Genomic DNA, 15,579 nt, shown 5'->3' on the forward strand with positions numbered 1-15,579 from the left:
TATCCAGGTGCCATTAAATGTATAAATATGGATTTGGTAATGACAATAAAAGAATATTAATTCATGAGATAGCTAAATCTTTTATCAATGTTGTCTTTCCAATCAGTGTGAAACACATCTTGTGTCACTAAATTAATGGGTTTCTAATTTCTCTAATTATAGATGGATGAATGCAATGAATAAATGATGTATGTGGAATAAACATAAAGCTTTTATCAATGCTAAAGTCATCAGGTAAATAAACTATTCAGGAGAAATGATAAGCAATACATTCAGAAGTAGTTTACAGAGGCCATTAATTGTTGACATCTAAGTGCGTCATCATATTTGTATAAAAAAAAATTCCGAATATAGTTTTCTGTATGTACTGAAGTACAAGCATTTGAATAAGCAATGGTAGTCATTCCCAATGTTATCTGAATCACAGGTATTGCACATTATTTCTTCTAAATGTAACGTTTGTCACCTTCATTCTTCCAACGAAGATCTATGGTTGCATGTTATAAGTTTATAGCTCTATACATAGCTGACGCATAAGTAATTTTCAGGAATTAAATTTGTTTTAAGAGTTGGATGTATGTTTCGTTAGAAGAACGGTCTATATCCGACTGATACATATACAAAAACTGATCTGGCATAGGAGTTCTAATTTCACTGGTAAATTATTTGATAAATGTTACAACTTTAATGAGTCTTTCTGTAGGTGAACCGCAGTGTTCAGAATTTTTTTCTTCAATAAACCTGATATCTGCAGTTAATCTTCCACTGTTACTTAGATATTACGAATTATTACACGCTATTGTAGATAGTTTAGTTTCATAGAAACTTGAATCCAGGACCGAGCTATGTTTGTTATGTACAGGCTATGACTATGAACAGTTAAACCTGTCTAGAACGGACAATGAAGGGTAACGGGAAGAGATACAAATTCTGCCTGTCGCTGTCGGGGATGGAACAGGTTCACGCACCTCATGGGCATAAATACTACAAGACAAAACTGTCCGACCAGCTAAGCTGGTTAGTAAATGGCCTAATAAACTGCTACACCCTCTTCCCATACCTTTATATTCGACCTCTAATCACCCCGATTCTCATATCATAGTGGCATTGATCATGTTCATTGTGCAATCAGGTATGAGAGTTAGAAGAGCCAACACATGCATCAGGAGTGGATGCACGCTGTATAAGTCGGGTACTGGACCTGGTCTGTCTGTCACACAGTCAAGCGAACGTACCACCAGACTAAAGCATCAAGACTAGCCGAAATGTTAGCAAGTAAATTAATATATAAAAGTATACAAAAGGGTCTCACCACAGAGCGAATCAAACAACTGCTGCATTAGTCTGGCTTGAGGTCGATCATTTCCTCTATTTCTGAAGACATCAAGACAACATTAGTTGTCAGCATAACGGTTCTTTAAAGCGCAAATACCATCGCTAAGCCTTTCCAAGGCGTAGATCGGTACTACGCGCAATGCACCATAAATACGACCCCAAACACATAATATAAAATAATATTTCTAGCTCAAATTGCTAAACAATACTATCTAGGAATAGTACAAAATTTATTACGTTAAAGAAATTAGAGATGGCCCATTTTACAAACCTGATCCATACTACCATAATGTCTCTCGAATATTATACATTATGACGCCTGGTCATAGAAAATGGCTAATGACTCAGTTTGAGAATTATATTCTCAACACATTATCAATAAATGATAGCTAAACTCCATAAATGCAGACGTAAATACAAAGAGCAGATATATTAGGTTTAAAACATTACCCACTCTTCCAAGAGTGACTACAAACGTAACCACGACGACAATTCGAGTACAGAGAGCACTCGTTCTACAGGACAATGTTTTTCTACAAAACTACAAGTCGCTGGGGACTGAATGCTCGTGATGAATAGCAACAAATTCGTCGTTGTTTTTAGTCGATGCCATCGGACTCTGCATCCTGAAATCAACATCACTATTAAAACACATGTGCTACAGCGATAGAACACCGTACTACACACCTTTAGAACGACTGGATCGCCGTCTATTAAAATATACTCCATTCCACCCCCAAAGTATATCATGTCGCTGGCAATACAACAGCACAAACTCATGAAGGACTACATTTGTTCAGCTTTAAATGTGCAGTAAAAAAATAGCTTCTTTATACAATAAGCAACATCTATTTGATCATACATTATAGATATAGAACTCTGATTAAGAGTACACTTTCCCTCCATTTGTCTTATTGGATAGCATGACTTGGCTAAAAAGAGAAAACAAAGCACAATGGAAAAATGCATATAAAAAATCTATGCAACATCGCCTTCTTTGGTACCAGACAATTTTACTTGTAATATACAAGGGATCTCACTAAAAACATCTGATGAGTGAAATTGGTTTGAGGTCGATGTTTCCGCCATTTCAAGAGACACCAAAACAACAGTAATTCATTGTCAACTGAAGGGTTCTTAAACGCGCAAATACCACAAATGATTTGTTTCTAATCACCTAATTAGCACACATTCACTAGACCACAATTTTACAATCACATGATGTTTCTTGGACCACATTTTATGTGACCCACCAGTAAGCCTTTCAAGCCTAGATTGTTATTTTACGACATGCACCACAGAAGACAACACAAATCTAATGCAACGGATTATTCCAAGCTAAAATTATTAAACACTTATTTATTCAAATATCTGTGAATATTTCCTTGTGTTAAGAAATCAGGGAGGGTCCACTTTTTTGAAAATGAAACCATTCTACCACAAAGTCTCGTGAATGCTGTACATTATGACCATTGCTCATATAAACTGGATAGTGTATAGGGTTAAGAAAAATACTCAAAATACTGACTCCCCATAGTCAACAAACAATATCTAAAATCTAACTAGCACTAAACGGGAACGTAAAATGCAAATATCACATACTTAGGTTTATTATAATACATCGACAGCTTTAAAATAGGTCAGATTTATTTCCTTTTGTTCAAAAGTTACATAGAGGTATATATGCGTGATCTATCCAAGTACCATGAAAATATAACGTTCATAAATGTTGACTTTCATTTCCTGGTGTCCTGTATAAGAAGATAACAGCTAAGACAGATTTCACTGTATTTTCAAAAATTTCAACGATAATATTTTTCGGGTTGACCTCTAAGTGAAGTTTCATATAGCATAACTTGAATTCACAATGACTCAACATTACATCAGACGGAAGATAATGAGAAGTTTTATGTCTCAAAATTTGTGAAAAGAAACTCTTTCCTATACAGCATCTATTGAACAGCTGGAAAATATTGTCACTGTGGTGATAATAGTTGCCAAAAGGAAAATACAAAAGAAAACGAAGTCAAGGGCATTGCAAACATGATTCCACGTGATTTTAGGCTTCTCATCTGGTGTTGGTGGTCTTGATTTTGTGATTACAGAAGTTATGTGTTAAGTAGAAACTGTGTAACCAAAATCAAGCTTAGGAACTTCACCCCGACATTGCGCTGCCGGATTTGTTTTCTTACCTCTTCTGCATCGGACTATTTCCACGATCTCTTGAAGTATAATCAGCCATGATGGGATTGGGTCCTCATCCACATCCCTAAAATTCAGACGAAGTATAAACAGCGTCAAAATGACGATCAAAGTACTAAAACCGGCCATTAGTACCAAGTAAAAACCGAGGAAGGAAACCTTTTCTGAATTCTGTGGCAATGTTGGTGTGACGATTGTCAAAAAGACGGCCTGAGCAAGAAATACTGTTACAGAAAAGGAAGCCTTTTCTCCGGATTCTGCCGGAAGTACGAATATGCAGACATTCTGAAGAGACAACATTATGACTGGTAAGATGACATTTAACAAAAAGAAAAGTGGTTTTCTTTTTAATTTGATTGAAAATACAACTGCAGCGTCAGCGTATTCCTGTAACGTATCTACGCTCGTATCAACAATTGACCATTCCGAATTTTCTTCGTATTCATCCAGGATAATTCCCTTTTCCCCCTCCGTAACACGTACTTCCTCTTTAGTGTAACTCCATGCCGTGAATGTCAGGGTACAAGTTTGAATATCAAAAGGAAAGTAGGTAATATCAAATCCGCAAGTTGACTCGAAAATCTGAAAAAGAAACTGCGCAAATTAATGGAAGCCAAATCATGTTTTCAAAGTTTAATGATTTGTTTTTCATTCTCAATAAGTTCTAAGGACTTTCTCATCAGGATGGTTCAAGTTGTAGTTCACTCGCATGGCACATTTGTGAACCCTGGTTAGGTCCTCGGTGCAGTATAAGGATACAGTGATGTCCCATCAATGGTCTTTGAGTACTTGATATCATCTTCGCTAGCCAAGGTTCCGATATCAGGACCCTATCTACAACTTGGCGGATCGAACAGATGTATTGGATTTCATTAGTAGTCTCCCTTAGTACGTAATACCAACTAACATATAGTGTGGGGCATTTTACAATGACTGAAAACGGTTAGGGCAATTGACGTAAAACATGATACTTTGGAAGTTTAACATCGAAAGTATGACTATGTGCAGAGGGAAGCCATTACAGGTGTATTTGAGTGAAAGGTATTTGTGCAACACGGACCGGGACTGGAAAATTGCATTTTTATCAGTCCATTCAAGTTGTGTGCTCCGCATGTCTCGATCATGTAGGAACGGTGTTCAAATTCGAACAACTGAATTTTGATTGGATGCTGTGTACAGTACTATCTGCACGATACGCCAAGGTGTATATAGGTTAATCATATCGGAACCTTGGCTAGCGACGATGACTTCATATACGATACAGAGAATCTTACATGGGTGCTCATTTCAAATGGACGTATGAAACGAGTCGCAACATTTTTATCTTCGTGAGCCTTGAATACTGATTCTATTTTATCAACCATAGTCTAGCGTAGTACAATTACTTGGACATACAGTTTGATGCCTCCTTCGTTACGCCTTTCCTTTGCATGACTTTAAGACGTACTTTATAACATATGTAAAAATCATCATATTTGTATCGTAACGTATATAAAACAGTAGCTATGTTATAAATAAGAATTTGTCAAACGTAAAATAGCTTTTTTAGGACGAGTTTACATAAAGTTCCAAGGGGCTAAATAAGTCGAAGATCGTTGAAGTTGATTAGCCTCTTTTTGTAAATGATCTTTCCATAAATCTACCCCGTGATTCCCCAAATGGCAAACGAATGGTTCTACTAATTTGTCTGGAAACTATATTACGATCTTCAGACTTTCTATATTAGGCCCAGGTCATCATCACACCAGTGTAAATCTTATAGCTGAGCCTAGACTTAAGAATTTATTGTTTACTTTAAGTCGGACTTGAAGACTAAGTGTAGAGTTCAAATAAGTACCTCCGCGCAATAATCTGGTTTTCTTTTTCGAACGAACATTTTGTTTAAATACCATGAAAATATCGATGAATTTGCAAGCAAAGTATATACATGAATATAATAAATAATTTTATATACAGATATTTATATATTTAATTATATTTAAATATCGGTTTATCCATTAAGATAACTTATAGATAAACTTTTCGGTAACCTTGTCCGACCAGCAGCGTGCTAGTAAAGCTGTGATAGCAATACTAAAAATGTTTCGTTGCATATACATCTTCAGTTCATTTGAAAAAGCACGCGACTTATCGCTATCTCTGAGTTGCTTTATAAATGTTTGCAGTGAAATAACGAATAACTTAATAGCAATATCGCCCTTGTGAAGCCCTTTGTCATCTCAGTGTAGTTTGCACAAATCTTAAGGTCATTTAATTGGTTTGTCGAAAATGGGGTTTAGCCAGTAATGCTCACAGATCATTTGAACCAAATTAATATTATTTTTGATGCGTGAGGATAGCGTTAAAATTCGAGGGAGAATGGTTCTTCTTAAACACGATAACAGCTGATGATAATTTTATAGAAAGAAATACCTACCCCAAGAGGATACCAAGACACAGTGCCATCACTCGACACGTAAACAAACAAACTACTGGAGCCAAGTCCTTTCAATTTGGATACGCCATTTTGCAGAGATATATCCGGTTTCCACACGTTGTCCTGAGGAATAAATGTACCCGTCAGATTGCCGTAAGTCGCTGGGGTCCATTGTAGATAATAATCGTTCCAGCTAATAGTAAGGTAACCGGAAGTGGTCAGTTGTTCCTTCTGCGAGTCAAAGTTTATTATGCTTGTAAGATAAAAGTCAATAACAACATCGGTTGTCGTATTTTGCTCGTGTGTAGGTCTAACAGCCTTATTATAGGCAGACAAATTAAAAATTTGGGATAAAAGATTCTTTGCATCATCCGATGTTTGAGCATTGACTTTAGGAATGTACACGATCACTAAGAATGGCAATAACATTAAATTTAGTTTCCATTGCGTCATACTCTCCGGGATTGATCACAAACGTATGCACACTGTAAAATCTATGATAATGCTTTTAAACATCTAGACAAAACACCTGTTAAGCAGTCCATAAATAAATGTATCTTAGTACTCCAAACAATTTGTCATGGTCCAGATACAGTAAAATGATTTTAAATGTACCTTTTTATACTTGTTTTAAACACTTTAGACAGTATAATCCATTCTTAATTTTTATTAAAATGTATCATGGTAAGTTCTCCCGATTCAGGTTTGGTGTGTGAAAAGTCCATGTTCATGGTAAAAGACCTTCAGCTCATTCGGCTACCGATATAAGCTTTGGTATTACCTCTGCAAGTCTTTTCCTTGTGATTTAATTATATTTTATTCAACGCCATAACAAGAATGAATTCAAACGATAGGTCACCGTCATGCATTGACACGTCGTTTCTTACTGGAAGATTTCAGCGTCGCAGTTCGTTTAGTACATATCCACACAGAAATCACTGGTGCTTTGATTCTAAAATCAATATTAGGCAAACCATGTATGATTAACAAAAAGGTTTCAAATTCCCTATTCAACCTAAATTATCTACATTGGGCTTGAGTCTAAAGAACATTGATGTTAAGACAGAAATACGTAATTATGGAGTGAGTTTTTAGTGATTTTCTTTAATGTAAAAGGATTATGTAGACCAACTATATTTATCTGTTTTAAAACTGGCCTTGTGAGCCATCCTGGAATTTGAGTACGATACTCACGCTCAAGCTCAAACCCCAAAATTTAAATATGGGGTTAATTATATAACTGAATTTTAAACACGGTACATGAAGTATAATTGCATCATTGAAATGTCAAAATGGTACTTGAAGTTCAACCATTTCGCTGAAAGTTAAATATGGTACATGAATTATAGCTACAGCATTGAAATTTAGGTACGATACACATCATCTATATACATCAACGAAATTTAAATATGGTACATTGAGTGTAATTACATCACTGAAATTTAAATATGTTAATTTGAGTGTAATTACATCACTGAAATTTAATATGGTACATTAGTATAATGACATGAGTATAATCAAATCATTGGAATTTAAATATGGCACCTGTGGTATAATTACTTTGTTTAAATTTAAATATGGTATATTGAGTATAATTAAATCACTGAAATTTAATATGGTACAGCAGTATAATTAAAGGAGTATAATCACATCATTGACATTTAAATATGGCACCTGTGGTATAATTACTTTGTTGAAATTTAAATATGGTATATGAGGTATAGTGGCATCACTGACATTTAAATATGGCAACTGTGGTATAATTACTTTGTTGAAATTTAAATATGGTACATTGAGTGTAATTACATCACTGAAATTTAAATATGGTACAGCAGTATAATGACATTAGTATAATCACATCATTGGAATTTAAATATGGCACCTGTGGTATCATTACTTTGTTGAAAATTTAAAAATGGTACATTGAGTGTAATTACATAACTGAAATATAATATGGTACAGTAATATAATGACAGGAGTATAATCACATCATTGACATTTAAATATGGCACCTGTTGTATAATTACTTTGTTGAAATTTAAATATGGTATATGGGGTATAATGGCATAGCTGACATTTAAAAATGGCACATGTGGTATAATTGCTATGTTGAAATTTAACTATGGTACATTGAGTGTAATTAGATCACTGAAATTTAATATGATACAGCAGTATAATGACAGGAGTATAATCAAATCATTGGAATTTAAATATGGCACCTGTGGTATAATTACTTTGCTAAAATTTAAATATGGTACATTGAGTGTAATTACATCACTGAAATTTAATATGGTACAGTAGTATAATGACAGAAGTATAATCACATCATTGATATTTAAATATGGCACCTGTGGTATAATTACTTTCTTGAAATTTAAATATGGTATATGGGGTATAATGGCATCACTGACATTTAAATATGGCACCTGTGGTATAGTTACTTTGTTGAAATTTAAATATGGTACATTGAGTGTAATTACATCACTGAAATTTAATATGGTACAGCAGTATAATGACAGGAGTATAATCACATCATTGACATTTAAATATGGCACCTGTGGTATAATTACTTTGTTCAAATTTAAATATGGTATATGGGGTATAAAGGTATCACTGACATTTAAATATGGTAAATGGGGAATAATTACATGATTGAAATTTTTTATGATACATGGCATCTAATTACATCATTGCAATTTTTCATGCTAGTCTATCAAATAAAGTTACAAAGGCTTTTCACGCTTCTTTTTCTTAGTTTCACGTCATACAGGTTAAAGTATCACATTTTTTGAAAACGTTCAGACTTTTAGCTTTGCCTCGATTGTTGGTGCTCGGAAAATTTCGAGAACCTGGGGTCAGTTCTTTAGTTGTATTTGTCTATATAAAGCATGCACCCAGATGCGCCGGCAGATCAGTCTAAGCCTGCCATTTTGCTGGTGACCTCAAGCTAAAGTCGCAGACCCTGCCCAGCTTGTGTAAGGCAACCCCAGATTTATGTCGACGCTGTTTGCAAAGGGATTTATTGTCATATTAGGGTAAAGACAATATATCCCCTGATCAGCATCACAGTTATAGCCAATGGTCAAATAACTAAATGTCTAACTCATGCAAATGGATGTATGATTAATTAGACAGTATCAGCCGAAGTGATCTTATCTCCAGTAATTTAATTTTATTTAATGGATACGATAATAGGAAAGAACAAACAAGATGACAAATAATATGGCAAGCTATGTATCTCTCGGAAACTCTACTCTCCTCTCTCTCTCTCTCTCTCTCTCTCTCTCTTGGTCTACACATATGTTATTGCCTTAAATAATAAAATAATATATTTGTGAAAGGACAAAAAGCAAGTTAACAAGAACGAACTGCGTTTCTCACCAGCAAGCAAAACAAAATCATATGACAAATGAAAACAGTAATAACATATGGTCAAATATAGAATAGATATGGAAACGGAAAAGAAAAAACAAACATGGAATTATAGTTTAATTCAAGGTTCAGTGCATAGTAGTGGCAAAGGAAATGAAAGGAAAGAGGTGGACTTTGCCCCATCTTCGCTAGCAAAGGTTACAATATGTTAACCTTATCTACACATTTGCGGATTGATCAGATGTTTGAGTTCTTTGTCATGGAGACATCTATCGGATTTCATCAGTTGTCTCCCTTAGTATGTAACGCCAACTAACCAATGACATGTAACAGCCGTGCATTGCTACTTTCGATATTGGCCGTAAATGGTGGAGGAATTTGAAATCGGAAGGAAACATTGTACGTTTAACATCGAAAGTATGAATACGTACCAGAGACATGCTATGACATGTGTATTTGAAGCTAAGGGTGTATTTGTACAAACACGGACCAGCACAGGAAAACTGCTTATTTATCAGTCCATTCCAGTTGTGTACTCCCCTTGTATCGATCATGTAGGAACAGTCTTCAGATTTGAATAACTTGATTATGATTGGATGCGGTAGCTTGCCGCCATATCTAATGAAATTCACTGACTTAGGCACTGAATTATCTGATCTATCCACCTAGGTGTAGATACGATTGACACATCGAACCTTGGCTAGCGATGATGACGTTGCCCATGTTATTATTCACTCCTGACATGTCTGTAGACTCTTTTCTGTTCTCTCTCTCTCTCTCTCTCTCTCTGTATAATGAGTGACATATAGACATATGGGTTAATATATAGTGTTCAAAGAAATCATATCCCATAATATCAAGTCAATGCCATCTATCTGTACACTAATCGAACTTTTGTTTTATAGGAAATATGGCAATAAAAATCAACATTTCCTTACTCTTGTTCGTGGACGTCCTTATTCTTCCGTTTATCTTTCTTGCATGCTTTTATTTTACATATTTTTCTGGGAGGGGTTCTATAATTCTTCGTATTGTATCCATGCATCATGCAGTAAACGACAAATTTGTGGATAATAGGAAAAACAGCAAGAAATAAAAGAACCTTGCAAACATCGTAAATAGTGTTTTAGATGATTACCTCAAAAGAGGACAAATACTCGAGGCAAACTGACACACCTCATAATTCATATATTATTCGCTATATAGTTTGGTTTAAACCGAATATGAGACTTATGCGGTTAGAATGCAAATAGTATTAGACGACGCGCTATATGTACAAGAATCACAGCGTCTATAAATAAACGGGCCTCGTTCTAAGTTGTACAGCCGATATCTTGTTTCTTGTCGGGATAGTAATCCTGAGCATTAGCAGTGCGATTATTTGATTTGATGGTATCGTTCGGAGTTGATATTCCTCCTTGTGTTCTCAATTTTTGTCGCTTTAAGATCTCCGAAGCGTTTGGCTGTCATTGTAAACAATGGAAGGGAGACATGTCAATTTGTCAAAATGGAATATGATGGACGTACGCTGGATACGAACTAACGCAGACGGCCTACTGGATTGGTACGACTTCCACGTGACTTAGCTTATCCATATGATATTCAAATGTAGCTCAAATGACCTATTACTGCAAAGCATAGTACTAACTCGAATGCGATCTGACACTGTACGCATATTCCCAATTACATGAAATGTCTTGGAGCGTTGGTAAATTTCCTCAATAGATTTTGCGCCGCTACTCTTCTGCTTTGTTGTAATCAAATTCATATATCCACTGAAGAGTGGATGCCATCGTTATATTAATACTAACATATTTGTCTAATTGATTTGATCTTGGAAATCTTTGTTATTGCTAGAGTATTAGTCACATAATCGAACGTTTTATTCGTGTAACTCGTTTCATACGTGTCAGGCCCTTCAGATGTGCCGATTAATTTGCTCAACGTCAGAGAACTCTTTTGTTCTTGTACAGTATCATATAAAGTGTTTATCTTTTTCCGCCCATAAGCTTGACCAAGTATGCATCGTTGCTGTTCTAAGATAATTTCTACGTTAATTAATGTATGTTCCGAAACTGTGTTTGAAAACGTATATACTATTGTTGGGCCTCATTGATAAATCTGTATGATGAATTCAAACGAAAGAGTGATTACAGTTTTTATCACGTGTTTTTATGTTCGGGAAAATCTATGCCATTATTTGAGACCTCCGTTAATTCTTTAAAAATATTATGACCCTCGATCGTATCATAAGCATTTGTTGACTCTATCTTGTTTGACTCTGGCCACTTGTTTAGCCACTTTATTTGGTTACTTGTCTGTGTACTGATTTGTGCACTGTACTTTTGTGGATTGATAATAGACGGGTTGGACATAATATATGGTTTTATGCTAAAATGAACAAAATTCATGCGGATGGACACTGTGACCTAGAAAAGTAATGAAAATATAAAACGACTATGATCACACTCCTCAAGATCGTTTTAAAATTGTATTACAAAATGATGATTTAATATTTGGGGTGTCACATAAAAAAATCCAATGAAGAAGACACAAAATCACTGCTTGAATTAGGAACTGAAAGAAAACTTGGTTCCACAATATTCTGCGAGAAGTGCTCAGAAGAACTAAACAGAACAGTGAAGGGACCAAGAACAGGTAAATTCTTCTCAAATATTTTTTAAAAATTGTTTTAGATGTTATGGTTCCAAACGTAGCTCAAGTTCATTTGACATAAGGAAAGAAAAGTGTAAGAGTAGAATATATTTATAACACTGTTCATAACGTATTTATTCATAATATATATTTATAAACCCTAAGTTATATACGTGAATATGTTTTTTCAGCCTGGTTTCAGTACATTTAGAAAATATAATCATTTTCAAAAGTATATAACTATGTGAATTTAACAAGGAGCATCTAGACTGTTTCACATAAAGTTTTATGATAAGAAGAATATTTTGTACATTTTGGGATTTGCAGAGGAAAGAAATGTATTACTTGATCAAACTGACCGTTAGCAGAGGTTAGAAATTGTATTTTGTAGTCTACTTGGATCCACTATCTTACAGACAATATAGTACAGCATGCGATTAGTGTGACATTGTAATTGTACATCTTAAAGTGAACAAAGGCAAATAAACATCTAAGGCTGCAGAAATGTTAATACATACATGTATGCAAACCTATGCACCTGAGAAAATTCGAATCTGGAATTGTACCTGAATGAGGGAGACAATTACCCTCAAGTAATTGTGGTAATTCATGAGATGTAAGTGGAAATTGTAGATTGTCTGCATTATATAGCAATGTGAAGGAAGAAGTTTGAATCAGGTGTATTAACGAACTCGTAAAACGTAAGAAGCATATGTGAATAAAGGTAAAGATACGTTTAAGTGAGGAATATGAGTCACTTGCAACATTTTAGATGGGAAAAAGTTGGTAGAGTAATTAGTGGTTGACAACTCTAAACTAATGAAGGTATTCATCACCAACACACTTCCTCGGTGTAAACTTGGACATGCTAGTCACGTGATGTCCCTTGTAAACATAATACAATTTGTGTATGGAGCCACGTGGAACGTGGATATATATATATATATATATATATATATATATATATATATATATATATATATATATATATATATATATATGCATGCAAGCGATGATTAACGTAAGGCCGTATTATTTGTAACCAGATATGTAAAGAATTGAGAGAAAGAGCCATAAACATGTAGGCGTTGTATGTTACATACTTTGAAAGTATTATCATTTACCTGAAGAGCATCCATGACGATGATGTAAAAGTGCTTAAAAGAATAAACAATGAACAGATATAATGTCCGTTTGAATTTACAAATTTGTTTCTATATATAGACCAACACTGAACCTATTCAGTTTTTCACACACACACATATGAATGTCATTATGTTTCGCTGAGTAAAATCTGGATTTTGCCATGGCTTGATTCATGCTTGCCTCTAATCTATATTCTGTGTGTCTGTTTGTGAGTGGGTTGATGGGGTGAATGAGGGTGTGTAAATATTTAAAGATGTGTCAGTTAGCAGAGTTGTAATGGGCATTTTAGATTTTGGTTACATTTTTGGACGCAAGCCTTCTACACCCAATGATTTTACACTTGAATCACATTTAAGTGCATTGTTTTTGCAAGGGGATACAAAAACGACTTTCCTTCCGTGTGCGCGATCAAATTAAGTTTAAATCAGGCTTATATTGATCGTAACTGTACTACTGCAGAAATTAGATTATCAATCGCCACTACACTGTGCAAAATATTATGCTGATATTATTTTCCTTTAGAACAAAAATCTGTCAAATCGTGTATGAAACAATAATACGACCTATTTATCTCAACAGGGTACTATAGGGCAAGCTGCAGAACCTTTCAACACAAACACTTCATTGGGAATACAAACTATGACCTAGAAAGATAAAATATTCAACACAGCAACAGAGGGATGCACCCAGTGTGGACTCCTTGTTCAAATCTGACTACAACACACTTTCAAGAATTTGACACAACAAACGAGTGAGGGAGTGATAACGGACTTCAAGTTCAGCAACGTCGAGTGCAATGATGTATATTGCGACCAGATGGACGTCGTACCTTTCAACATCAGCGGTGCAGCACGACCACGTCACTCCTCTAGCAATCGATGCCGTTCATGTTCATTGCCTCTCTATTAGTGAAAGCGACGCAGTGTGACCTTTCTGCTTTAATAACAAGAGCGATGATGTGCGTGTACCTATCTATGGATATCATCCATGCACACGCAAATCACTCTCGCAAGCCAATAGCACATCAAAAAAGGAGAAAGCACATTTACTATGGATATGTCTGAATGTTGTGAATTGAAATTCGATTCCATACGTTCAATGGGAAATAGCCTAATTATCGTAACGGTTCTCATCCCAAATCTTTACCAGAGGCGGATTTGATAATTTCTGCTTTATTCGGTTTCTGTGAGCTTCTGGTACTTTTCAGTTTCTGAAGTTCTTTAAATGATTTGTTTGTTGTCTCTTGAAGCTACATCAATGTTGATTTATCTTACACACTATCATTGTGCACACCGTCATTTGAGGCACCGCGGTACCTTTTGGCGTAGTTATTTGTATCCAAAGGTTGTCGCTCATCTTTGCCAAAACCCTCAAGATGAAGAGAAGTTCTGATGGCTTCATTTAAATCTTTAGGTCGACTTTGTTTTCATCAAACTTATAATCGGCGTTAAAGAGTACACCCCAAACAAAAGTATTTATTACTTCTGCAGACTATTGTCAGCCTCCTGATTCCATGAACCAAATTTGGCAAGGTTTTATTTGGTTTTCTTCTGACGTGTTTCAACTGACATTGGTATAGCTCAGGTTGGTTGACAGGCGACAATCTGTTCCGAAGCGCTTACTAGTGCAGTAAACGTATCCCCTGGCAATTGGCAAAAATTTGCCCAAGATGCCCATCGTCTGACCTCTCAGACTGACGAATAGACATGACACAATTTTACAGTCGATCCATCCATTCATTCTAGCACAAATCACAAAGTATTTTCTATAGGTAAGCCAGGAAGATACGCCGTCTTCCCTGGCAGTTGGCAAAAGGTTGCGCAAAACACCCTTCATCTGATCTCTCAGACTGACGAATAGATATAACCCTATGGTACGGACGATCCATCCATTAATTCTAGCATAAATCTCAAAATATGTTCTATAGTTAAGCCAGGATGATACGTCGTCAAATATGTCTGGCTTTACCTTGATCAAGCCAAACATATTGCCTCATTGATGACTGTGTTGTGACTGAACGACCATTGTTGTAGCAGTATTGGTTTCTAGATTCAAAATGTCAGATGTATCTATAAGCATAGAGTGCACAGGTCTGTAAACACTTGCTTCAGCTGTTTGACTAAATGCTGGCGATACTGATGCTGCCGCTGCTTTAGATTAAGTCGTATGTCGCCTTCTGGCATGCATGACTCGTTATTTTGCACGCATTTGTGTGTTATTTGATTGATGCGATTATCCACTATTGCCATATCGCCAAAGCCAACCGCAAGAAACAAATGCGACCCGAATACCTCCGTCCGTCTTCTTCTCACCAAGGTTGCAACCGTTCACACAAGCAGATAATTATATTTGTTTAAAATTTATGTCCAGTTTTCTATATTTTGCGGACCGGTCCCTACTTACTACTAAACATGTGAGAGTCATATCAATTCGAATATCCCTAAAATTGTGAT

General features: G+C 35.5%; 2 protein-coding genes across 2 annotated transcripts in view; one reads left to right on the forward strand and one right to left on the reverse strand.

The window, feature by feature from the left end:
* The window catches only part of LOC149771304 (neuronal acetylcholine receptor subunit alpha-6-like), a 65,657-nt gene that overhangs the window by 26,971 nt on the left and 23,107 nt on the right, over positions 1-15,579 (forward strand). The gene's annotated exons all lie outside the window — the stretch shown is intronic.
* Positions 3,451-8,680, reverse strand: LOC149771305 (neuronal acetylcholine receptor subunit alpha-6-like). The gene is made up of 2 exons (XM_089948645.1): positions 5,912-8,680; positions 3,451-4,137 (listed from the first exon to the last, which is right to left on the reverse strand). The coding sequence occupies exons 1-2, from the start codon at positions 6,404-6,406 to the stop codon at positions 3,451-3,453; spliced, it is 1,182 nt and encodes a 393-aa protein (XP_089804771.1). The 5' UTR covers positions 6,407-8,680.

The sequence above is a fragment of the Sinohyriopsis cumingii genome, unplaced genomic scaffold, assembly GCF_028554795.1.
Source record: "Sinohyriopsis cumingii isolate HCF-2022 unplaced genomic scaffold, ASM2855479v2 utg001964l, whole genome shotgun sequence".
NCBI lineage: Eukaryota > Metazoa > Mollusca > Bivalvia > Unionida > Unionidae > Sinohyriopsis > Sinohyriopsis cumingii.